Source organism: Pararge aegeria, chromosome 3 (genome assembly GCF_905163445.1).
Source record: "Pararge aegeria chromosome 3, ilParAegt1.1, whole genome shotgun sequence".
Taxonomy (NCBI): Eukaryota; Metazoa; Arthropoda; class Insecta; order Lepidoptera; family Nymphalidae; genus Pararge; species Pararge aegeria.
Genome location: NC_053182.1, coordinates 13952312 through 13978617, shown reverse-complemented (window position 1 = coordinate 13978617; position 26306 = coordinate 13952312). Strand labels below are relative to the sequence as shown.

At 34.2% G+C, this 26306-nt stretch overlaps 1 protein-coding gene across 1 annotated transcript in view; it reads left to right on the top strand.

Annotated features, from left to right (window-relative positions):
- Window positions 1–25460, top strand: part of LOC120637382 (cAMP-dependent protein kinase catalytic subunit 3) — a 52036-nt gene extending 26576 nt beyond the window's left edge. Inside the window, exons 2-7 of the mRNA XM_039909205.1 lie at window positions 2207–2375; window positions 6726–6835; window positions 15350–15595; window positions 19844–20025; window positions 23544–23621; window positions 24769–25460. Of these exons, the coding sequence (XP_039765139.1) occupies window positions 2207–2375; window positions 6726–6835; window positions 15350–15595; window positions 19844–20025; window positions 23544–23621; window positions 24769–24894 (911 nt within the window). The 3' untranslated portion in view covers window positions 24895–25460. The remainder of the gene's footprint in view (window positions 1–2206; window positions 2376–6725; window positions 6836–15349; window positions 15596–19843; window positions 20026–23543; window positions 23622–24768) is intronic.
- The last annotated feature ends 846 nt before the right edge of the window (window positions 25461–26306 follow it).

The following is a 26306-nucleotide window of genomic DNA, read 5'->3' as shown; positions in this document are numbered from 1 at the left end:
GAGTGGCGTCCTGCGACTCAGTTAATGTCATAAATGTCCACTACTTTTGTAATATATCGTTCGTAGTCGCCCTGATCATTGTATGGCAAGGACTTCAGAGTATCTACATATTGATGACCTTTAGTGTTTGGAATAAAAAATAGAAAATATTAAATATTCTTTTCACTCCATATCTCTAGTTGCAGTGTGTCTACAAGACATAACTGTATTAAGACGTTTGCTCTGTCCCTAGTTTATGCTATCTGTATTAGGGACTTCCTTATTGCGCGCATAAAAGTCTTCAAATAAACAAAATATGTGCCTACATTATATATAGTAAAATCTGTATATAATAAATATCATAATTTTAATTCATGTAAATAAAAAGTTTATTTTATTGAATCCATACAAATCGTAGGCTTATGCGAGTTTAGTTCAATACGATAATTGTTTTTTTTTTATTTTAATAAAAAAATCAAGTTTTACATAGTTATATTGTGCGGTTTAAATGCAAACCTCGATTACGAAAGTTGACAGTGAAAATCATTTAAAAGGTTATCATCTTGAACTATGGAGTATTTGTCAACAAGAGAAAATTTAGAAAGCGCCGTAACACGAGCTTGAAATACTCGTCAACAAAGGTTTATGAGAGAGACATAATATAGGCACAAAAGTTCAATTATTACGTAAGCTGTGAACCTATGTTGGTAATAACAAGTTCTGTATGGAATGATGATTAAAAAAGTAGGACAGTAAGTTTGGCTCTGAAATCAAATATTTATGTATAAAGGAAAATATCTGTTGGGTATTTGTCAACAAAAGAAAATTTAGAGAGCGTCACACGAGCTTGGACAAATTGTCAACAAAAGTTTAAAAGAGAGGTTTAAACTATTGCGTAACATGAGAGTTCTGTACTACCTTAGGTACTACCCGATGATAAAGTATAACATTCATACACCTGAATCTGAGAGAGTACAACAAACAGGTACAGAGTACGTGGCAATAAAATTTCGGAATATCACTCGATTTATGTGGGTTCATCAGTTGACCAATTTAGTATTTTGTCTAATAAGTTGCTAACTGTTGGCGTCATGTAAAACGTATAATTTTAAAGCGTCATTTGCATATATATTGCAAAAAGTGACCACCTAGATAGCAAGTATACCATTTTGAACTATGAAATAATTTACGAATTCGGTGTTCAATTGACGGAGCGATCTGTAAACGTACATAAAAATAAAAAGTATGCCGATGTTAAACATCACAGGCGAGAGTCAGAGAAACGCGAGCGGTAGCGTTGTGGGGACGTGAAGGCATAAGAGAGCGTCGTACCGCTTTCCGTGACGGCGCACCACGCGTCCCACCAAGGCGGGAAATAGATGTTTCACTTCAAAAATACACACAGTGCATAGAACCTCTAACTCCTTTGAAGTCGCTTAGGAAGTATTCTTTAAGAAGTCGGTAAATAAAACGTCATAACTAAAAATATTTTTCGTTCTTACTATACACAAAGTTATCTATAGGTAATAAATTTACTTGTTTTTAATTTAACTCGGGGAATCCGTACTGAGTCATGAAAAAAATACTTATTTCTCGAATTTGTTACAGGTAATGTTGTATCATATTCCTCTCCAGCGAACTAAAAATATAAAAGTTTGCTTCATGTTAAACATCGCATCATCATCAAGAATGACTCAATGCTGATAGAGTTGAAAATATCATGTTGAAATAGAAAAATAAACTCCAGATGGTATTCTTGAGAAGTTTATCGTACTATGTGTTGGACGACAGCGATTTAAGTCCAGTGGTGCAAATGTTCGCATCGCAATCGAGATGGTTCTAGGTTCGGTTGAAGTGGCTTCTATGAATTATTAATTTATTTATGCATCTTCATAAGATTAATAAATGGGGCCGAGTTCTCCTGTCTAATATTAACGATCGTTTTAACATGGGTGATGTGCTGATAACCGAGATCAATGGCTTTTTTGTCTGTCTCTTTCTCCCATGGTCATATTCAGTATATTTTAGACACGTTCGCTTAATGGCCATCTCACCTGATGATAATATTATTGATTAGGTATATCTTAGATGTAGGGTGATTTTAACGCTCTTTTCTTAGACTATGTTAAACTATCTGTAGATGTATATAACCTGAGGAACCTTATTGGTTTATGTATTATTTTTAGGGGATTAAAGTTTATTTTTATTTTTATCTGTTTTGTTTCAGGAACTGGCACATTTGGGCGCGTGTGTCTCTGCCGGGATAAGGCAGCCGATGAATACCTGGCGATGAAAATACTTTCTATGGCCGACGTAATCCGCTTAAAGCAAGTTGATCACGTCATGAACGAAAAAAGTATACTAGCGGAAATTAATCATCCATTCATCGTTAATTTGTAAGTTTATGGAACTTTTTATTTGGATTAAGAACTTTTTATTTGGATTAACTTCTCATGACGGGGTGTTGATAAATTAATGAAGCCTGCGTGGAACCAGTTTTAACTTAATAACCTATTTGAATTTAAATAATAATAATAATAATAATAATAATAATAATAATAATAATAATAATAAAATTCACAAGAAGACTTAAAACTATTATGGTGTAATCATAAATTCTTACGAATTTTACCGTACACCACCGTGCCGTCGACAAAAGGTAACATCTAAAGAAATTAATTAACACCCACCTACTTACTACATCAATCAAGATATTCCAAATAAATGAAATTCCCTCAATATAATTAGGTAGGTACATCGGAAGTTTAAAATTGGTAGTAGGTAGGCAGGTAGGTACTATAAACCAAACTGCATCTACCAAATAAAAACATAGACCCACTACTATCAACAACATTCCACTGTCAATTTCTTTTCTCCGGTCTGGTAGATTTTACTGAAAGTTTTTAGCGGAAAAATCGAACCAAGGACATAATTGAACGTTCATTTCTACACGACATCGTACTGGAACGCTTAATCGCTTGGCGGCTTTTCTTTGTCTGTACGGTGGTAGTCACGGCGAAAGCCTCCAGACCAGAGAAAGTTCAGTTATTGTACGTTTTTAAATTTGCCCTGCCGGGGATCGAACGAAGTACCTTCCACTTATAATACCACAGTGATCGCCACTGTGCCACTGCGCCAGGGAGGCCGCCAGAGATTAAACATTTTCGTATAAACCTTTTTTTAGACCTTTGTCTACAAAATCAAAAACTAATAAAAGATTAAAGCCAAACTGTTTACCATTTAGAAAGTGATGCTGTTTTGAATATATCATGTGTTTTGGACTTTATCCAAAAACCTGGAGATTTGGTTTTAAAATCATTATATACAAGAATGAGTAATCTATTGCTAGACCACCAAAAAATAACGTGGTACACCATGTGGTTTTTTTCTCAAGATGATGCACACCTGCATTATAGTGGTATTTTTAGGGTTCTGTGTACGTTAAAAACAAAGCCCCAAAAAGAGACTTTGTCTATTCATTTCATATTTCAGTATAATAACTGCTAATGTCATTGACGTTGGATTGTCATGAAAATTTGGAGTAATAATAATTTTTGACAAAAAATATTTTAAGTAAATCTAAGAATGAAGTAATAATTGCAAATGGGGCCAAAACACAGCGTCGTAGTTTTAAAATAGTCTTACTAAATCAAACATATAGAACGGTAACCATTTCTCTATAAGCCCCTAAGGAGAATTCCTTTTATTTGATATTTGCAAAGCGAACAATCTGACATAAATGAAATGTAAGTTATGAAAAACATTTCAAAAGATTTTTTTCTCATTAGTACAGATTTTTGATAATGAGAACGAATTTTAATTTAGCGCGGTTGCTAGGTTGAATGAGGTAGGTCTTATCTTTTTACAAGTACTAGTAGTAAAAGTAATGTACGGAATCAAAACTGCGCGAGTTTGACTCACGTTTCGCTGAATTTATTATTACAAGCTTTCGTAATCAAACCCACCACATAATTTTCTGCGCATTAATAGATAAGTTATAATTAACATTACCACATTGGTATGCTATTTATATAACAAATATATAGACCACCTGTTTTAAGCTACAAATAGATGGCAAATATTAGACGTCTTTAACTTATTGTAGCGAGCACATGGTGTAAACTTTTCACCAGCGAAATGCCCCCGTATTTATTAACTCTGACAAGTTGCCAACTGGCCGTTTTTATACAAAACCTAAAATGTTCCATGCTATTAATAGGGTTTAAATAAGTTTTAATTTGTGTCTATCCAAGAGGCGCATAAACTTACCCCTAAAATTTCGGAAACACATCGGCAGTTCCTTTGGTTTTGAAGATGTTCAAGGGCTGCGGTAATCATTGATCTTTTTGAATGCATGGCTAGGTCGAGAGAATAGCTTTGTCTATGATGGTCAGAAGCAGCAGCAATTTTGATTTTTTTGTACTGCAAGTTAACTCTTAACTAACTTAGTAAGTGATCATGCAGTCTAAGAGGGCTAACCTGTTACCAGTCATATTAAACCATACCCCCGATTGCCGGGGATCAAACCCGGGACCTCCTACTTCTAGGACCACAGAGCTCACCACTACGGCTGTCGTCATAAACTTTGAATAAATGTCCAGTACATCTTGACCCTCTCAATCCAAGAGTCCTAGATTTCTTCCGCTGTTCCTTTTTCTCTTGAGCAATGGCATCTTTAAATTTTTTTTTTTAAGAAAGTGTATGGAGTTAAGGTCCGTTTCGTCACTATTATCGTGGATGATATCACGTGTTGCCACGCGGGGCGTGTCTGGCTGTCAGTCTGGCAATGTTCAGCGTCAATACATTTAATGAGTGGAACTTTGATTTATTAGTATCACCAATTAATTATTTGTTATTAGTATGAAAGACGATCATCTTTTGTATTTTCAACAAGCTTGTACAAACTTTGGAAATGTTTTTTTTTATTTTTTGGCGATCTCTCTCTCTCTTTATCTATATCTTCGTCGATTTTAAATTTAAATTTAACTAAATGACGAAGTTCGTCGGAGACAAATGAAAGAATTCATCATTTGATAACAAAAAGAACGTTGTTAAGAAGCAGAAAGTGCTTAATGAAGGAATTCATCTTCTGAAGTAACAAAAAGAAAGTGCTTAGGTTTGGTGCTTTAGGTCATAACATCGGTAGTAGTTTTTTAATTGATTGAATTTTTTTATTTTAGTTCTTTATTCATATGCCGTAAAGATTAAGGTTAAAATTTCGGTAACTTTGTCTAACTACTATTAATTTATGTATACTAAATAAATAATTTTTTTATCACGTGGATTTTAGACGGTAATCTTGGACTCTCACTACGAGTATTTTACGTATGAACTACGTTGTTGGCTCTTAGAATTTAATTCTAATTTGAATTGGGTTCTATTTGAATAGCTTTTATCAAAAAGTTAATATTAGAGTACACAAGGAAATACCATTTATTTATATTTACTTGATAGCACAAATAAAACTCACTTAACATTAATCAAAATGTTATGGGAGTAGGTACAACGTAATTATCTAATCTTTAACTTTTAAGGCTGGGCTGTGATATAAGAAAAATACATATCGAATGTTTTTATACATTATGTTAACTTGCCGGCTTTGTTAACAACACTCCATACATATAAAACGAAACAAAAACGGCCTACACGAAAACTATTTTCTTTTCCATATTGTTGTAGGATTTTAAAGTATATTACTGCCGCGTCATTCTAGTAGTTAGCAAGTTCGACTACGGATCATCACAAGGTCCTGGCTTCGATTTCCAAGCTGAAACATTTTCTTTTAGCTATTTAGATAGAAAATATTAGTCCAGCCTTAAATATGATATTAGTCGTTAGAGCCCGTCCAACCGCATTACAGTAGCGTTGTGTAAACTCTGAATTCTTATGAGAGGGTTTGTCTGGAGGACGTTAATCTTCAGCCAGCTAATGCCTTGGTACCATTCTGATGAGACTCGTGTCTAAAGGAGCGCGTTGACTCGAAGTTCTGCGAATTTTTTTGAAGTAACCTGGAAAAAGATTTACGATGTGGTTAATTTTGTACACGCTTTTTATTAGCTTCACTTGTATGTATGTTTGTATGTTTGTAACCGACTTCTTTGAGCGCGAATTTGACCCACTTTAAACGGCTAGATTTCGTTCAAACTTTGTAGTTTATCGAGGACCGATGACAATACACTAATCTGAGAAGATTATTCCAATTTTCAAAAAAAAAAATAGATTTTTTACTAATTACAACAGCGCCATCTAGACCCAAATGTAAAAAACCTATGGCGTTACCAACAATGTAAAAAACCTATGGCGTTACCAACAGATGGCGTTACCAACAGATGGCGTTCGCGCTAAATTGCTTGGCGGTACGTCTTTGTCGGTACGGTGGTGTTGTCGTAGAGCTTTTTGTGACAGAGCTCGTCCGGGAAAGTACTATCGCCATGCTTTATTCTGCCTTAAGTAGCATTATTATATTGTGTAGTTACTGGCTTATGTGGCTTAACACCTACGTCTCAAATAATTGGACACAGGGCGGCATGTTGCACGTGCTCCTTTGCTTGCCCTGTGAAGTATTGATCTGGCGATGGGTTTTCCACTTACCATCAGTAAGGTCATCTGATTGGTTCGTCAATTAAAAAATAGCTTCTGCGTCTGCACGGGTTCGAATCCGGGACCTCTCACTGGGAATGTGGCACAAAACAGCGCTAACAATTGCGCCAGGGAGGTCGATTTTTTAAACAAATTCTCTGTTTCAGGCGATGGTGGACCCACGATGACTCGTGTATCTACATGCTGTTTGACTATGTGTGCGGAGGGGAACTGTTCTCTTACTTGAGAAATGCGGGCAGATTCAGCAATAGTATTGGTGAGTTAATATTAAAGACATAATATCAATTGAAGCAGTTCAATAATACTTGCTTTAACGGTTAAGGAAAACAACATGAAGAAACCTGCATGACTAAGAGTTCTGCATAAAGTTTTCAAAGGCGTGTGAAGTCTATCAATCCGCATTTACCCAACGTTGTGGGCTTAAGCGTAAACCTTTCTCCACTACAAAGAGACTTGTATTCTTTACTGGGGCAGTAATTGGTTGTTTGTTTATGAGGATGCGATATTATATCAGGATCGGGATATTAAGTCTTCCGAGTTACCGTATTCATAAAACCCATGGTAATTTTTATATATCCGGGATTTTTTCATAATTTTTTCAGTTCATAGAGTTCTGTACCCGAAGGCTACTAACTATTCGGATCTTATTACCTAGCCTCCGGGAACCACCAGAAAAATCTGCGCGATTTAATGAATGAAAACTAAGTAATTAAAAATATTTATCCAAAATATATTCAAAATGTTTGTTTCCATTGAATTTTTTTCAATATTTAAAGTATACCGTACAGATTTGCCTGGTTTCCGCGGATTTTAGTACCCAAACTAAGTTTTTTATGGTAAAAAATTGTTCTTTGTTGAACTGTGACAGAATGACATACTTTCGGTACCTTGACCAAAATGTACTTACTCGTACTCCGAATTCACGCAGCAATGCTGCATTATAAAAAAAACATAGTTTAGAAGGAGTTACGTGAGGCTGCTGCTTGAAATTGGGCCACAGTTTGAAAACATAGGGTTATACAAAAACAACCTAAATTATTCAAATAGCATTGAATTATCACATTCGAAACGAACGTGTAATCGATTTTATTTGGATATTTTTAAGGTGCGTGTATTTTCCACTTTAACCCTGGTGTAACGATTTATTTGGTGACGTCATTATTATATCATGCGTTTACGCAGCTACAAAGTTTAATATTATTTTTTATTATTGGTTTCTCACAAAGAAGAGAAACAAATTATTAATAAAAGAATTCAGTTTACCAAACATATTAAATATACTCGTGCGATCAGTTGTTCAGAGCTAACCAATTAGTATCATGCAAATCGCGACGATAGGCCTCTATAAATTCGTTAAATGCATGAAAACTTTAATCGATAATTGCGTTGCTTCAAGGTAGATGTATTACCACAGTTCAGCTCTGGTGCAGCAGTGATTGATTCGATGACGTCACAATTCTGGTTTCGTGCCAATTTTTATTTCGTTATAGCAAGTCGAATTTTGTAACAGTGGGCAGTGGGCACTTCTGGCAATTGTGTTTGACTTAGAATTTATTTTTGCGTAAACAGAAATTGAAGACAAGTTGAAGGCAATAAATTCTGGGAACATCGCGTCTGAGATGTAATTATTATTTTCGTTGTCTTTTTGGTTTTCTTACTTAATTTTAGAAACATAGTCATTACTGTCTGGATAGAACGTAGTATTACGGAAGGCCTTGATAGAAATAATCACAATAGTTGTGTGCCATACTTATTTACACATTATTATTTTAGTGTTATGTATAAAGTTAGAAAAAATTATTACTTCTAAATACATACTCTCATTTGGCTCTCATGAGGGTAGAGTTTCTAAATTTTTAATTATTGGACATAATATTTTATACTTACTAACCACTATATTTAGAGTCGATACGCGTAATTAAGAACATTTATGCCCATATTCACTAAACCTAGGTAACGCTTAAATCGGATGCCTAATAATTTGGGTGATGCGTAGGGAAAGTTTCACCAACTCTTAGACAATGACTAGCAACGTTAGGTGCCATTTAAAGTTACGATACCGATTCGGCTATCTGTAATGTATTAGAACTCGTGAACTGACACTTGACAGATGAAAAAATATAAGTTAGTTTTTATAAATAACCCTAAATTCAGACTAGACTAGACTAGACGTAGACTGAAAAATCATACACAAATTAAGTTATAGTGGTTGTAGATGACTAGTTAAAATAGAATGGTGACAGGTATATGATATCTTCTTTTATAAGCCGTTACCGACTTAGGAATTGCCTTGTTCGACGTTAGTGAAAACGGGCATTAGATAGGTACTCAATAGGTGTCGACTGTTGTAATAAGTTGGAAAATAACATGTTTGCATGCAACTTCCTTATATTTAAGTACCATTTGTAGTACCAAACTACAAAGTCAATTCAATTGTGTCAAGGGATGCGACCTCAGATCGGTAAACACAGCGTTATCAGCGGCGTCCACTTCATACGTGCACAAAAGCACTGCATACCCAAATTATTTTATATAACTCGTATTTGAGGGGAATTTTTCCATTTTATTCCTGCTTTATGCATACCCTGATCGAAAACCCCGTGCACGCCACTGAGCGTTATTGCACCCAAACGAGGTGGACCGATGACATCAAACAAGTCGTAGAGAGCTGCAGGACTCAAGCGGCATAAGTCTGTGGTATTCTGTGTGTATGGTATTCGAAACTCCTTGTAGAAGACATAGGATGCGAGAGACAATTATTAGTATCTCCCTAAAGCTGTTTATCCCTGCGTGGGAAGACGTCTGAGCTTCTGAACTGGAACGCCCTTGACATCAATATCAACGGCGAGTACTTCATTCACCGTAGTTCGGCGATTATGTTATAGCTACTCTATCAAGATTTTTATGTATGCACAAAATCTTTATAACCGAGTTTCTAAATTGGTACACAAAATAAAAAAATATATATTTATAATCCCCTTTTAACATTTATATGTAAATACGAAGATTTTTTCCAATACTCACATGTTCGTCAAATATGTCATATCCTAGCTCGATGAGTTGCAAATCTGAAGTGACGTTACGACGTTGGGCCCCCAAGGCGCAGGAATAGAAATTTCGCACAGGAAAAAGCAATAGGTAGCGAACTGTAAAAAAAATCTTGTATTATGTCCAGCTGAAAACCGCCATCGGTTCAGACAATGACGTCGACATTTTATCTCGCCAAAATATGAATAAACTTTGAAAACGCGCAACCGTAGTTAAGTTGCGACACTGCCCTTCATGTAAAAAATGGAAATGGAATAGTGCGTACTACCTATTAATCAGTTGTGAATAAGCGTGTATTTCTGGAGAAAGGACATGGACAGAAATAAGCGGTCAATGACGCGCGTTTAACTGGGTTCTGACTGAGTTCGAGGTTATTCTATACAAATTTACAAACTTCTAAGGTTAAGATTATACTATCTGTGAATGTTTTTGGGTCATGAATTCTATATAACAATACTGTGGTTTGTTATCGTGGACGGTAAATGCGCGCGGTGAAGCAACGCAGCCAGACGCACTGACGCCGCGCCGGTTCGCTTGGCTTATAATAACCCATTTTATAAATATTTAGTGATCTGGTTACGTGAGAGGATTTTGCAGCACCTTTACACAAATTAGCTTAGCGTTAGCAATATTATTTAAGAGCTGATTTGTGGTTAACCTAGTTTATTTTACTTGTCAAGCTAAACCTCTCCGCATACCGCATGCGGTAGGTATCTATGCAGTAGACTGTTTAATGTTTTTGTATTTTTTAAAGAAAAACTACTTGTAGGTACTAACGATTGCTGGGCTTTGTTTGTGGCATTCCTGTTTTACAGATGTAGTTATGAAAATTGCCATCTGAAATAGATATATTTATTCATGCTTTTAAACGGCCGAATGGCGCAGTGGGCAGCGACCCTGTTTTCAGAGTCCAAGATCGTGAGTTGGATTCCCACAACTGGAAAATTCTTGTGTGATAAACATGAATGTTTTTCAGTGTTTAGGTGTATATCTGTATATATAAGTATTTATGTGTATTATATTCATAAAAAAATATTCATCATTAGTACCCTACCCTACCCTAGCTGCGCTTACTTTGGGGCTAGATGACGATGTGTGTATTGTCGTAGTACATTATTTATTATTATTATTTATTTATGCTTTCATCTTTTTTGTTAAAATTTGCTACACGGCACATGCATCTATATCCAGGTAGGTAAACGTTAAGGTATGGAAGCAGTCGAAATTTTGACGCATTTGATCGACATCGTCTAGAAAAAAGTTTACTGCCTCGTTGGTCTGGTGGGTAGGTAGTCTATTCAAATCGTGACCCTGGGTCCTAAATTATGATGAAGTTACTGAAGTGGCGTTACCTTTATAGCAAAAGGTAGCAAATCTAGATACTCCTAACTGAATTTGACGTGGTTTCGAGTAGGTACGAGTATGTAATTATTTTCGAGAAACAATACATAATAACTTAAACAATTTTATGTGTTAGCTCCTATCGAAAATAGAAATAGCACATTTATAACAACAAGATTTTAAAAAGAAAAGATACTTGCACTATTTATGTGGGTAAAGCCTTTAAATTCGGCATAACATCGTCGAAACAATGTTAATTACGTCAACGTGAAATAATGCATTAGTTTTATTCGTTTTAAAGAGGTCGTAAAATGTATGTATAAGTACGTTTTCAGGTTTTGATATTAGAAAGAAGTGTTCCATTTCTAATTTTGTGTGAGAATTATATACGTGCGAGGGAACATCCCTCGCACCTGCTTAGTCATAGCTAAAATTTAAATGATGAAGGTAAAGTATGTGTCACGTATAAAGAGGGCTGGTGCAGATGCGCATGTCTTCGATTACATTATTAATAGCTATAGAATATTTAAGTGTGACAATCATCAACTCATTACCGGCCCACTACAGGGCACGGGTCTTTTCTCAGAATGGAAAGGGTTTAACCTATAGTCCACCAAACTGGCCCAGTGCTAATTGGTAGATTTTACACGCCCTTGAGATATTTATGGAGAATTCTCAGGCATGCAGATTTCCTAACGAATAGGTTTCTTAAGTGTAATGAACGTTAAATTTAGTTAGCATAATATAGCATGTTCCGTAAATTTATCCCAACCTCCATTATCACTACATATATTATAGAGAGTGTAAATATTGGATTGTCCTTATTTACGCAGGAACGGAGCGAGGGATCTATGTTTTATTTGGCACAATTACATTGGTAGTTAATTGAGTTTATTGATACACAACCTATGAAAACTTCTCTATCTATCTAGCAATTAGTGATATTAACTGGTCACCGCATAACATGCGGTGTAATGAATAATAAATAACATTCATAGGCATATATTACAAACCTATAAGTATTTTTTATATTTTTGGAAACTTTATATAAATAAATAAATAAATAAAATAAATTTTTAAAAAACCTATTCTTATGCCGCGTTAAAATAAAATTGATGCGCTCATATAAATATCTAGCAAATTCACTTTTAGAAATGCTTCTTGATACACTTAATCTGCGTATAATGCCTACGTCCTTGCTTCATATGATAATAAAACGTTATAATTATTTCATAATATTAGCATGCGTTTTAGACATCATAACTCCATAAACAGCTGCGTTGGTTTCCAAATATGACAGTCTGCGATATTTTTACATGACACGGCTTATACATACGCAGAGTATTTTGTTAAAGTAGTTTCCGGATCACCGATCTATTGCGGATGTTTTAATTGCAAGAACACATTCAGTTTGTTTAATTCAGGGTTTATTTTGAACCCGATGCACGTAATGATTGACGTTTAAGAAACTAATATACCAAGTCATGAATACAATGATGATAATTCTACCTACAACTGCCTAACTATACCTAAGACACAGATCGTGCGTCAGAAGAAATAAACCATTCATGAGTTTCTTTAACATAAAATTTGCATCGCAATCACTAACAATAAAGTTTAACTGTTTCCGTATACGAGTTTTAATAGTTAGAATATCTTCATAAATTTAAATATTAACAAGCGTTTATTTTAGAAATCCTTTATTAGGGGTTTCAAGTTCATATTCCCCAACTGTTAGAGGCGTGATGTCATATATAAACGGCACAACAGCAACTATGACGCCGCTCCGTGTCGCCCACAAACCTCTGATTCATATTTTCATAACTCTTTAGTATCACTCAAAAAAACGCCGAGTAATAGTTAACAAACTAGGGCTGCCAGATACAGGTTTTCATTTCTTGAATATTTCCTAGATCGTTCTAGAAAAGTACAACATTATTATTATCTTCAGCTGTTAACCAGGCTTACTATTATCGCTTGAAAAAGTATTGTTTTTAAATGACAGTTAATATGACATATCTTGACGTCGTACGTAGTAGTTTTTTAGGACTCATCTGCGGTAGGAGAGGGGAATTTAATGCCTAGTTTTTTCTTACGGGTCGGCGGGAAACAAAATATTTCTTAACAAACAAAATATTATTGAAAATTTTGTGTTTCTAAAAATGTATTTAAGTATTGTTACAAAAATTACTTATTATTTATACTTAGCAGAAGATCAGTTAATTTTTGCCATTTAAACGCGCCCTGTGTTACTTTGCTAAAAACTGGCAACAACTTGGGTCATAATCTACATTTAATTAAAGCTAAAGTAAAAATCCGGGACTTTCAAGGATTTCCCGACGTATGGCAACCCTACATACTACACCGGCATAAAAACTCAACAAATAGTAGAGAAAAAGTAATTTCAAAGCGTGGGTGGATTAATCACTGTAACGTAGTTTTAATGATATGTATAAGTAGAGGATAAAGATTTCCTGCGAGCACCAACAGCTCTAATAATACTCAGACGCCCGACAATATCGCTCAGCTCCGACAATTTCCTTTGACTTTATGAAGACAAAAATACACTTACCTCCTTTTGAAAATCTTGAAAAAATAATCATTGAAATGTAATCCAGTCCGTTTATGTTGACTACTCGTATATGAATTAATTAGCTAGCAGCTTTTACAGCTGTATAAATTGGTTTATCTTTTTTTTATTCTCTATGGTCTTCTGGAAACAAGGAGCACAAGAGCGTCTTATTTAAAACTTTCTAAAAAAATACTTTTCGGTTTAATCTGATGTCCATGGATTCTTTGCTCAATCCTGACGTTTAAAATTATGCAGAAAATAAATAAATTGGTCTTGTCGGCCGATTGGCGCAGTGGGCAGCGACCCTGCTTTTTGAGTCAAGGCCGTGAGTTCGATTCCCACAACTGGAAAATGTGTGTGTGATGAACATGAATTTTATTCTGTGTCTGGGTGTTTATATTTATGTTATAAGTATTTATCTACATTTTTCATAAAAATATTCATCAGTCATCTTAGTCCCTATAACTCAAGATACGCTTACTTTTGGAGCTAGATGATGACGATATGTGTATTGTCGTAGTACATTTATTTATTTATTCTTTGTTAATGAGATATGTTGTTTAATAAATAGGTAGGAACACTCTTTAGACGACTTATATATAGGTTTTATTTCTCCCGTAGGTACTAACATCTCAGTGACTTCAGCATAATACATAACGAAAGTAAAAATCTTTCGTTCTTAAAGCTTTCGTAACTCTTTTACATTTCTTTACAATTGAATAAAATCTTTAAAGTGTATATAACATGTGCCATTTTAATAATAAGTACGAGGATATTTATACTTCACTTGTCCGGAATAAAACCTGTCACCAACCCTCCAAACTTTCTGCGTAAATAAAAGAAAACTAGCAAACACACTTTCCCTTTTTAAATATTAGTTTGAAGTTTATTATTCCTATATTATAACTTTAATCACCTCTTTCATGATGCCTATTATTATGCGTTTTTAGTCATAATAAACCATGTTTTATAATGATAATATGTATGGCCTAAAAAAAAATAGCACAGCTTGCTCGAGAACTGTAGCTGTATAAAAAAAAATGTGAAGATACGAATCTTTGTAAGTACTCTTTTAATTATAGATACAAGTCGGACGCACATATTAATGTGATAGCATAAACACCAAGAAAGTCATTGGTAATCAATATTTCCAATTAAGTCGACTTAAAACTGTTAAGGGAATATCAAAACAGCGCTCTAGCAATCTACTCGTAGGTTGGTGTATAGTTGCGGTATACCTACTTGCGACAAATCGGAAGGCTCTTGATCGAACCGATTCGTCTTCTGATTGGCCTAAATTTCCACGCCACCGCGAGCATAGATTTAAACCCTTGGCCGAATCAATAGGTATTATATTCAATCTTAGCAGAAGTTCGGCGCTACCATATATAATAAATAATCATCATTGTGTATTTGAATATGGAGATTAGAGCCATGGCAAAGTTATATCATTTTCAATTTATAAACACTGTCTTTATCCTGTTTTATTAGATTGGAATCAACAGAACATAATTAAATACGTTCCTCTTGACTTACCTGAAAATAATTCACTCAGCAACAGAACAACAGATCGCGAGGTTATTGTGTATACTTAAAGGTCATAAATCTGGAGTCTAACCTAGGCATCCAAGACTACGAAGGAAAACTTACTGGAAGATTTAGATAGCCATAGCTTTATTATTAAGCTATCTTCGCAAATAACCGTAACATAAATATCCTTCTCATATTTTAATTTCACGGTAGCCCCTGTCTAGATTGCGCTGTCAGATGGCGAAAGTTGTGTGATTTATGTATTTTTTTTGTACACAGGAAATTTCTATGCAGCAGAAATAGTCTCGGCACTGGAATACCTTCACGCTCGAAATATTGTGTATCGAGACCTAAAGCCAGAAAATCTGTTGCTTGCGAAAGATGGCCATTTGAAGATCACGGACTTTGGATTTGCGAAGAAATTAACGGATCGCACTTGGACACTCTGCGGCACCCCAGAATATTTGGCACCTGAAATCATTCAAAGTAAAGGGCATAATAAAGCAGTCGACTGGTGGGCATTAGGTTAGTATTGCAAACTTTCAATTACCAACTCAAACCTTAGGTTGTATATTTTTTCCTTCTGGCTCTACACAGTTTAGCCCATGTAGATGTATTTAAATAGTATTTTATTAATAGGTATTTTCTTAATAATATAATCAATAATCAAAATTAAATAGCTGCTTTAGTTTGCTATTTAAACTAAACCTTGACGGCTTGTCCGATCACTGCAAGTTCGTCAAGCCCCCTTTATAAGAAAAATCATTCTGTAATTCTCCGTAACTCTATGACTTTACATAAAACCGGAATGAATAACATACTCAAATCTCACTAAAACTGTAATCTTTGCGATTAGGATACCACTGACGCGCTCAAACTTCACATCTTGTTAAAAAAAGTTCGTCAATCGGACGAACCGTCCGTTCGTCATTGCTGGTCTTGAATTAAAAGTATCTTGAATCAAAGGTAATCCTTGTGAATGTGATGAAATCACAAACGAACTTTTCTTTTTCCATTAGAACTTACTCAGTCGCAATATCTTATACTGATTATTACATTTGCTTTAATCGGCTGATCTAAGCGTGCTTAGGCATAAAAGAAGGCACATTGCCAACGTCAGAGGTTGCTGCAGCCGTTAAACCTCACGTCAACCATGTCGTTGCGAACCTGCAGTTGGCGAGTTGCCGTCCATTGTAAGCACGCTACAATATGTAGAGGAAGCAGTCGTTTGATTTTTTTTGCTCATAAAGGGACACTTTGGTTACTTGCCAACTTGTATACCTAATCGATTGTTTATTGATGTACCAATTATTGATTCTATTTAATATGCAGTCCCTCGTTACGACTGATTGTAATAGTATTATTTATTAAACTATAACAATCTTATAAAATACGATTGGTAAAAATTGTACTGAGAATTGAATAAATCTTTTGAGAGTTGGAAAAGAGAGAAATTAACATAATTACGCGATCAACTTAATCCGGTAGATTTACATAAAAGGTATATTACCTGAATATGCTAGTAATGTTGATAAATTATAACAAACACAGGCTGCCCCTGTATTTAGATCGAAACTAGATGGTAAAATTATAATAGTAAAATCCGGCTCTTAGGTTAGCCTATACTATATCTTGTTTTTTATAGTAATAATTGTCGGACCAAGCAGATGGGGATAAATCTATTGCCTATAAACAGAGCAACACTTTGCATGCAAGGAATACATCCTGCAAAATGCCGCCCTGTGTCCATCAACCTCATACATAGGTATTAACGCTTAATGTGCTCAAATCCAGTAACAACCACACCCTTTAGATCTGGACACAGCAATGCTGCTTGGCGGTTGTTCTTTCTTCGACGAGCTCTGTCAAAAAATGCTTTACTACTACTAAAAAGTCGTCTGTGTATCGTGAGGTCACGTCACGCATTTGATTACTTCTTCTCGTAGTATATTATTTTCATAATTCCTGACATTGCGACGTTACTATTTATTTACTTTGATGTTGCTGTCAACTTATCTTGGTTCTTATAAAAAGGCCGGTCACGCAATCTAACTCATTTCTGTGAAGGTTGACGTAATTTACATATCGTGTTACTTGCTAAAATCCATTTCATAAATGTTTTTTTTTATCATGCTTTTATAAAATGCAAACTTTTTTAAAATTCTATTGCTAAAACTTTTTGCGGATTATTTTAAAGTTGTTGAGTGGACACAGGTGCTAATGATGTAGAATGTGCCAAATAGATTGTACTCACGTATTAATTATAATATACATATTAATGACGAAAGCGAACTAAATATATAAATCCTTGCGGTAAATGTAAACTTAAAACATCCGCCTACCTATCTGTATTGAAGCTATATGACAATGTTTTTGCTCTGATTTTTATCCATCATCTATCTTATGGTGGGGCCCGCACAGCGGATGCACTTCGACCCTTCGGGATCTTTTGTACTCCTTCCTTGATCCTTGATTCCTCCTCACCCTAAATAGCTTCAAATACTCTCTCTAATAGTTTTGGTCGTTGTAGGCCTTACATGTAGGCCCATAATCCCCATTTTGAATCTTGTTTTATGATCAATGATCATTACAGGTAGATATTAAATTTAAAAAATTGTATTATTCAAATAGTAAATAATAATAATAATATGCACTTATTCCGTAACCGAGTCGTGAAACTTAATAACTCTTATATTACGAGTAAAAAAATCAATGTTTGGAAATTTTAACGTTTTTGACTTCATAGGAATAACACAAATAGATATTCCTTCAGTTTTTGTCGTAAATGTCTACGGAACGAAATCCTGTCTCGATTAGTGTCAACAACTACGTCACCAGTTTCACCGAAGCCATCAACAATATTTTCCATTGCTCGTATTTGTGGACTAACTGGACAAACTCAAATATATACTAAGTAACTTTCACTGTCCCGGGTTCAATTTCTGTGGTCCGGTCTGGTGAGAGGTTTCGGCCGTGGCGAGTTACCACCCTACTGTTAAAGAGGTGCCAAGCAATTTAGCTTCCGCTACGTTGTCGCGTAAAAACCGATTAGGGGTTCAATATAATTGCCATACCCTGAAGAGGTTAGCTCGCTGCCATCTTAGACTATATCCTCACTTGGTGATTATACTGAAGGGCTACCCTGTAGAAGAATAAAGAATGATTCTACGATATTTAGTTAATTTGTATGCTCTTACGTCAGTGTTTGTAAGTATCCCGGTCGATCAAACTTTGTTTTGCATTTTTCTTTCCTTTTAATTCATAGACCAATTTTAAAAGTAACTTATTATCTAGATAAAAATTGTATCTAAATCTTTAGAGCCGTTTTCATTGTCCAACCATAAAGATGTTACTTGGAAGAATTGAAATTATAGTTACATAAACAATTCAAGCTGGGTAATTATATTTGCCACACGGAAAAACAGAAGTTTGGCGAAGAAGTCGTACGAAAGTTTAGCAATAGGTTAATAATGTTCAATAAGGTTCAATGTGAGTTACAATATTTTACGATATTGATAATTTTACGGGCTAAATATCGAATATGTGGATAGTATTGAAGCATCACTAGATATTATTAGATTTTTCGTTTAGCCATCCGTCGTTTTACCCAATGGTTTCATTCTTCATTCTACGGGCTAAATGCAAGGTTTTTTTGCGATCCACGTTTTTTACACGTACGAGTAAAATTGTGCGACAACATTACCTCTGATAGTGATCGGTTTCAATATGTATTGTTAATACAAATGATCAAAATGACACCAACAATACACAAAAGTATTCGATGGTATAAACAATGGTATTGCCAAAACTATTGACGTCCAGGTTATTCGGACTTAGCTCGGGCTATTAGTTGACAGCGTGCGTTGTTTCTCGTCAAAATGTCTGCGCCAGCAGGCCAGCAGCGTCGTCGCCTTATGGCGTCGCGGCGACACTTAATATAATGTTTACATTATAATTATTTAACGTTCTAGTGATTTATGTCCCCGTCTACTCAATCCAAATTGCTACCTCGTGCCAGACTTATAAATGCTCTCGGTTAATTTATAGCGCTGGAGCTTGCGTTTGATTGTCTCTGATGCGTATTTCTTTGGCATAAGATAGAAAACATAATATTGATTAATTTGTTTCTTAGGCTATTGTTAGTTGTTCAAAACAATGAGTCTTTTTACGTAATGTGTTAAGACAGGTACGTTTTATCTTAAAGAAAGCAATAAATTTGGGACGGATTAAAAATTACTTCAGCTAAATAATGGTATGCTTTAATTATTTTATTATTTCAAAAACCAAACTTAGTAATTTGGTAAATATATGAATTACACAGGGTGTTAACTTTGGTTCACTTATGGATTGCTAGTTATAGCTAGAGTTCTGTAGTCCATGTTAGTAATTAGATATATTTAATTTTATAATAGTAGATCTTTTTAATCTCCTACGGAATTTCACGAGAGTTCAGTCTTCATTAACGCACGATAGTTTAAACTCTAGTGCAGTAGATTGCTTGGTAAATAAAACAACACATCTTACTTAAAACAATTACTACATATTATTACTACGGCACGGCAGTACGGGCATTTACGGAAAAGAAAAGAATACTGTTAGTACCTGGCTTATAACGTTATTAAAGTAATAATTTTTGGCACTTCGAGTTTATCGATGTGAAGTAATGGTTTTTTTTTTATATTTTGTCAACAAAAGTGTTCCCCACGTTATCAAGATAAGTCCTTAGTTATATAAAGAAAAACAAATTATTAACGTATTACTTTTGGTTTTCAGGTGTGCTCATCTACGAAATGCTAGTCGGCTATCCACCGTTCTATGATGATAATCCTTTTGGAATATATGAAAAAATACTGAACGGGCGAGTAGAATGGCCGAGACATCTCGATCCGGTTGCCAAGGACGTAATAAAAAAGCTGCTCGTACAAGATAGAACCAAGCGGCTTGGAAACATGAAGGTAGGTCAAACCCATATCAGAAACATAATTTTTAAACAGAAGCATTTATAAATGTACAGTTGTTTAAAGAACCTAATAATGTGCATTAAGAAAGTAACAATTATCCTCTTTTTTAAAATGATAAAGTAAATAAAACGTGTAATACACTCGTTTTCTCTATTTGTAAAGACCATTATGATTAGAGTGCATTAATTTGGTAGCAATTTATTATGCAAACTGAATTTTGCGTGAAATCATTAATTCTTCGTGTAATTGTATGTTAAAATAATTTTACACTGTTACAATTTTAATTCGAGTTGGTGATGCAAAAAATTCGTTCGTGTTTCGTTCTTGAAGTTGGCTGTTCTCCAGATGTTTCCATATATAACTCCTAATCTAACGGATGACAATTTACACACTGCAAAGTTTATCCTTTTAAAAGTGCGCTCGGAAGATTTATTTTTTTCGTTTTAAGGAAACTTTTTTGATGGTTTATGAGAGACGATGCATCTTTTCGTTTTAAATATTTAAGGCACAACAGTAATTCAAAAATATTGACTTACGTGGTAGACTACGGCCTGAACACTTCCCATTTTGAGAGGAAACCCGTGCCATGTATTGGGCCAGTCATGGGTGTACAATGATGAGACAGTCGTCGATATTTCCCGTTTCCAATTTCGTGGTTTTAAAAAATATGTTCATTTGCATCCAAATTACTCGATATTTGGTTTTAAAATTCTTCAAATCTTCTATTTTGTGTAAATATCTCATCCCATTTGAGAACCTATCCTATTTAAAGAAATATAAGGCATTGATAGTCACATATAGCACCTACCTATTTTTCTTCATCATTTGGAAAAGATAGCAGCACTCTTGAGAACTTATAAAAAAACGATGTTATGGTAGTAAACGTAGAAGGTTAAAACAATAATCATGCCGACATGATGTTAGGTTATTGAAGTAATCTACTACTCTTTTTATAATTTTTTTTAGTAATAAAATAAGATTTCAATAAAAGCATGATATAGAACATGTTTATCGATTCTCTTATATTACGCACTTAATCATTATGCTCGTAGTTATTAGTAACTAACTGTTATTGAAATACATTCGTAAAAAGCATCAATGTAGGCATATTTCGATTTGATGATTTATTAGCTTGGTTCTAAATAAAAATAGAGAGTCTATTGTAGAGTCGTTATAATTAAAATGTAAAATTTTATGTTTGCTGGGATTTTATTAACTTCAATAAGAAAAACACCCGTCGTGATCATGTATGGCGTGTCTTTGCCAATTAGGCTACACCTAACTCGTCATGGGGAATTTTCTTATATTGTCTATCTTGATCTACTCTAATATAAGCCATCGTTAGTGACATTTAGTGGAGGCACTTTGCCAGATTGCGTGCGAGCGTGGGTTCGACTCTCGTTGGGTTTATAAAAAAAACAAATCATCTTAATTCCTTTATAAAAATCCAAATAAATGGAACTAATTTAAGATAAAAAAAACATGTAGATATAAAAATGATAACGTTTCGCTATATGGTGGTCAAACCAAAAGTTTTAGTCTAGAACACCTAGCACTAGGTTTAATTAGTAGACTAATCAATTTGAAAATGATTTATCAAAATTTACAATAAAAATCATACATTAAATAGTAAGCCCGCGATTTGATCTGAGGTAGATACAAGATCAAACAACTTAGTGCATACAAATAGATTTAGAAAACTTTCAACATTTTCTCTTAGCATGGAAGCACTCATATGGTAGGTACTTTACTTTATAAAGAGTGGAATGTCTTTAAGCGACTGTAGTTTCTAGTAGTTTGATATTTTCACCGACCTAGGCATAGCTTTTTGCCGCGATGTCACAGAACTGTTTAGAAAGCCATCAGTCAGGTGTCCGGTGGGCGGCGACATCAAAGCCGTCTATTGAAAACGACGTTTGACTCTACGTCCGTGGCACAAAGACCTACAACTTCACCTGATTAGGGAATCCAAAGGGCAATGGAATTATTGAGAACAATAATTTTATATAACCATAGAGATTAGTTGTTTGTTTTCATAATGTAATTTAGCAATTTTCCTCTTATTTCTATGATGTTAATAAAAAAAGGTCAAAAACTATCTATATTTAAATCTCACTTATCTCACTTAACACATTTATTTTCAGTTGAATTGAAACGAACGTTTACTAAAAATAACAAAACGCCTTAAACGTTTAAGCCGGGATATATTATATCCAGCTTCGCTAGGTGTCAATTAGAACTAATTAGCTCCCTAGCTAGAGCAATCACGTTCAAGCTTTTTATTTACCATTGATATTGTCCACAATGAATTCCTTCTATAAACTTGCGTTTTGTAAGTACTTTCATTAACTTATTGAGGTACATCTGTAAGAGAATGTTGATTGTTTCTGGAAAATGCACCTATTATTTTGAAATTTAATAAATGACGGAAGCACATTTCATGGTAGGGTCAATCAAGCTACCTAGTTAAGCGTGTCATTGCTTTTCATGGCTCATAAATTTTGAATATTTTATCGATGGATTTCGAATATCTAGTTATAGGCAAATAGCTTGAATTATACCTATTGGTTCGAAATTGCATAGAAACATTAACTGGCATAATCGGGTTACCTACTTAAGATTATGATGGTCTTTCCATGCTCCATCAAATTGGCAGATTAACGATGTAAACTACACAGGAACGTCGCAACTGCCAATAATAACAGAGCTGCTCTAATTTTGAACTATTCATTGCTTCTTCACGTACCTGATTGATGTATGAGACATAAAGGGCGATGTATATTGGCTACAACTGGAGATATGGTTTTAGAGCATAAACTCACCACGCATCATGCGCGTTGGTGGACTTTAACTATTATTATCTAATTTTAGTGACAATAAATGGTATCAATGGCTTAACGTGCTCTCCGAGCTACCACGGGGCTAGTCACCATTAACTCCGGGATGGTACTGAGAACTTTTTACCAGTACTTATATATTCGACCCGGGAATTGAACCTTCTATGAAGGATGTGTTACTTCAATATCCTTAAGTTGTAATGGTGAATGGCAATAATATTCTTTTATGGTCTCTTAGACTCTGTTATTTCTTAGTTATTTAGTTGGGCTGTTTAGTTAACTCATACTCTTAATAACAAATTGTAGGATTATGCATACAGTGCGTTCCTACATTTACAGATAATTAGACTTAAACTGAAACTACGAGTAGGAGGGTGTCAAACGCGCCCTGGTCTTAGAATAGCCCACAACAAACTTGGCCGGGTCAAATTAATATTTAGCTATAAATTTAAAACAATTTATACCCAAGCTTTTTTACCATTTATGTAATCCTTATTATTTTAATAGGATTTCTTATATTTATTTTTGCGAACACACTTGCATTATAATATCTTCCGCGTAGTTGGAAAATCTGTCTGGAGATTGATCACCGTGGCCAAAATCGGTCAGGGCAACTTATTTTTATTAAAATTCTTTTTAATTCATTTAATCAAAGTTTTTTTTATTTTTTTACAGTGCGGCTCAGAGGATGTAAAGAGACACAGGTGGTTCAAACACATCGACTGGGCTGACGTTTATATGAAAAAGTTGCAGGTATGAAGTTCAGCTTTTTTTTTCCTAAGATTGCTATATAACTTCTTGGCCACGGGAAATTCACATTGGAACTGCGGAGCGACTATCGTCTATAACAAATTTAAATGGATATCGTGTAAAAGTCTACGATCCATGTAATGTGGATTTGAATAAAAATAAATTGTATCAAAGTTCTAATATAATATATGTATTGAGTTAGTAACCAAATCCCGAAAGTATCATAATTTATTCACGTTTTCAAACCTTTCCGGTAAAAAGGAAATAAACATAACACTCGTGTTTTAATTTAATAACACATTGCCGTTTTAGCTCCAATTACGATTACCTAAATAGCGTATGTTTTACCTGATCTGATTAGTTACTCAACACTTGCAAATAACTCTCTTCCGGTTGCAAAGAAATAATAATTTGTTACAGGCAACTAGTTTTCGATACGGTCGGTATATAAATATATTTTTTTTTATATTTAAATTCATATATTTCCAGTAGACCTTTTATCGGACCTTAGGTCAAGCGGTTATAACTCTACTGTTAGAACTTCGACTACACTTTTGGGAGCCGAGTTCGAATCCCAATTTCACATCTAAGTTTTCTAAGTTATGTGCGTTTTAAGCAATTAAAATATCACTTGCTTCAACGGTGAAGGTCACAACATCGTGAGGAAACCTGAGAGTTCTCCGTGATGTTCTCATAGCTGTTTGGAGTCTACCAATCCGCACTAGGCCAGCGTGGTGGACTACGGCCTTAATTCCCATTGTGAGAGACCCGTGCCCTGTAGTGGGTCTGTAATGTGTTGACCTGATTATATGCCATATATACACTAAACGTCAAGTCTGCCTGTTTGTAGTGATTCTACCACCGACCGGTTCAGAAAGCAGATTCTACTAGGAAGAAGCCGGCGAAAAAATCAACAGTTGCTCTTTCCCAATAATATTGGACAATTAAACAATCATTATTCTATCTTGTGAGAGAAAAGAGATTTGTATCAAGACAATTCACCGTTTGAATTACGAAAGTTAAAATTGTTTTGTTTTGAGAATGAAGTTCAATTAACTTCATTTCAAAATTACCTATAACGGTTCATTAAAAGCAAATTGTATATCTATGTGAACCCTTGGTATTTATATATTTTTTTTCTTTGTTTTAGCCACCTATAGTGCCATCCGTGTCCTATGAAGGAGACACATCAAATTTCGACGAGTATCCCGAAACCGATTGGAAGGCTGTGCGGTCGCTGGATCCTGATGAGCTCAAATTGTTCGCTAACTTTTGATGTGGACTCCTGTGTATTTAGTGCCCAAATGTAAATTAAAAGAAGTAAAGGATAATAATTCCGTGGAATGGTTGCTTAGACTTCTTAGAAATTAAACTTAAAAATAAACCAAATGAGAGGTAAATGGGATGGGAACAAGATAAAATAATTATATAACACATTTTGGTTTTTGCGTCTTTAAAATATAAATTTTAATATTAATGTAGGATCTGCTTTTAGTGCATTCAGTTCTGTTTGTCAATAAAAACCATAATAGGAATATATTGTAAGTTTACTCGAAAATTGTGAATGTAAATAAATTTTAGTGTAAGACAATGATTAAATATAGAAATTAATAGGCTTTATGATTCCAATGCTTCCTCTTAGTTGTAAACGGAAAATTTCCGTATTTACTGCGTTTGTGATTTAAATTTTTTAATTAATAAATAATAACTAATTTATTTTTTTAAATTTGCGTATATTTATGTGCAAGCTTTATTTGTTTTTAAACCAGTTTATGCTTGAAAACCCTAAAAACCCTTTCGTTGATCGCGAGATGAAAATTAAAAATATAAAATATATTTATATATTTTATCTAAACACAAACTTATCTCGATTAAAATTATATTTTACCAGTAAAATATAATTTGTAATTTATTTTGTCATATTATACTGTCATAATATTATGGATTCACAAAAATTATGAGAGTAAATTATGATTTATTATTACAATTAATATATTATTATTAATTTTGGTTAGTAGATCTAGCATACGATATAGGCATTATAATGTTATGTTTTTTTTATTTATTTTGGAGTAGTTATATAAGATTAAACTTCATTGTATTTCCAAAGACTTTAATTTTTATACGAAATATAAATGCGGTAGGTACACACTGACGTAAGTTTCATTATAAAAATAAACTTTTTCGTGGAAAGTGCGTTCTTACATTCTTCTTGAACTCTTTTAGTTTCATGTTGTTAATAATTAATAACAATTAAAAATCAGTATCATTTCGTTTCAAATAGTTTGGTTGCCGGAATTCAAAATTACATATTTAAAAAAGAAAAAAATAAGTATATAAAACCATAAGCTTAGTATAATAGTTTGGAGCTTTGAGATTTTTCGAACTGGGAGTGAGGGAGTTAGCCTATTTCATAAAACGCAGTCACATTACAAAACGCAGACAGTTAGCACTATTCTAGTCTTAATAAAAGAATAGATTTGTTAAAATCTAAAAAAAAATCTTTATATAATTGCCATAGATTTTGAACACGTGATCTCTTAGCCAGAGTATTTAGCATTGGCTTTTAATAATAATATAATGTTTTACGATTATTTATTATTAGGTGTCTCCAATGAGTTTTGGATTCTAAGATATGAAATTAATACAACAGGGTTGTAAGAAAATACTACGTACTTAATTATTGTA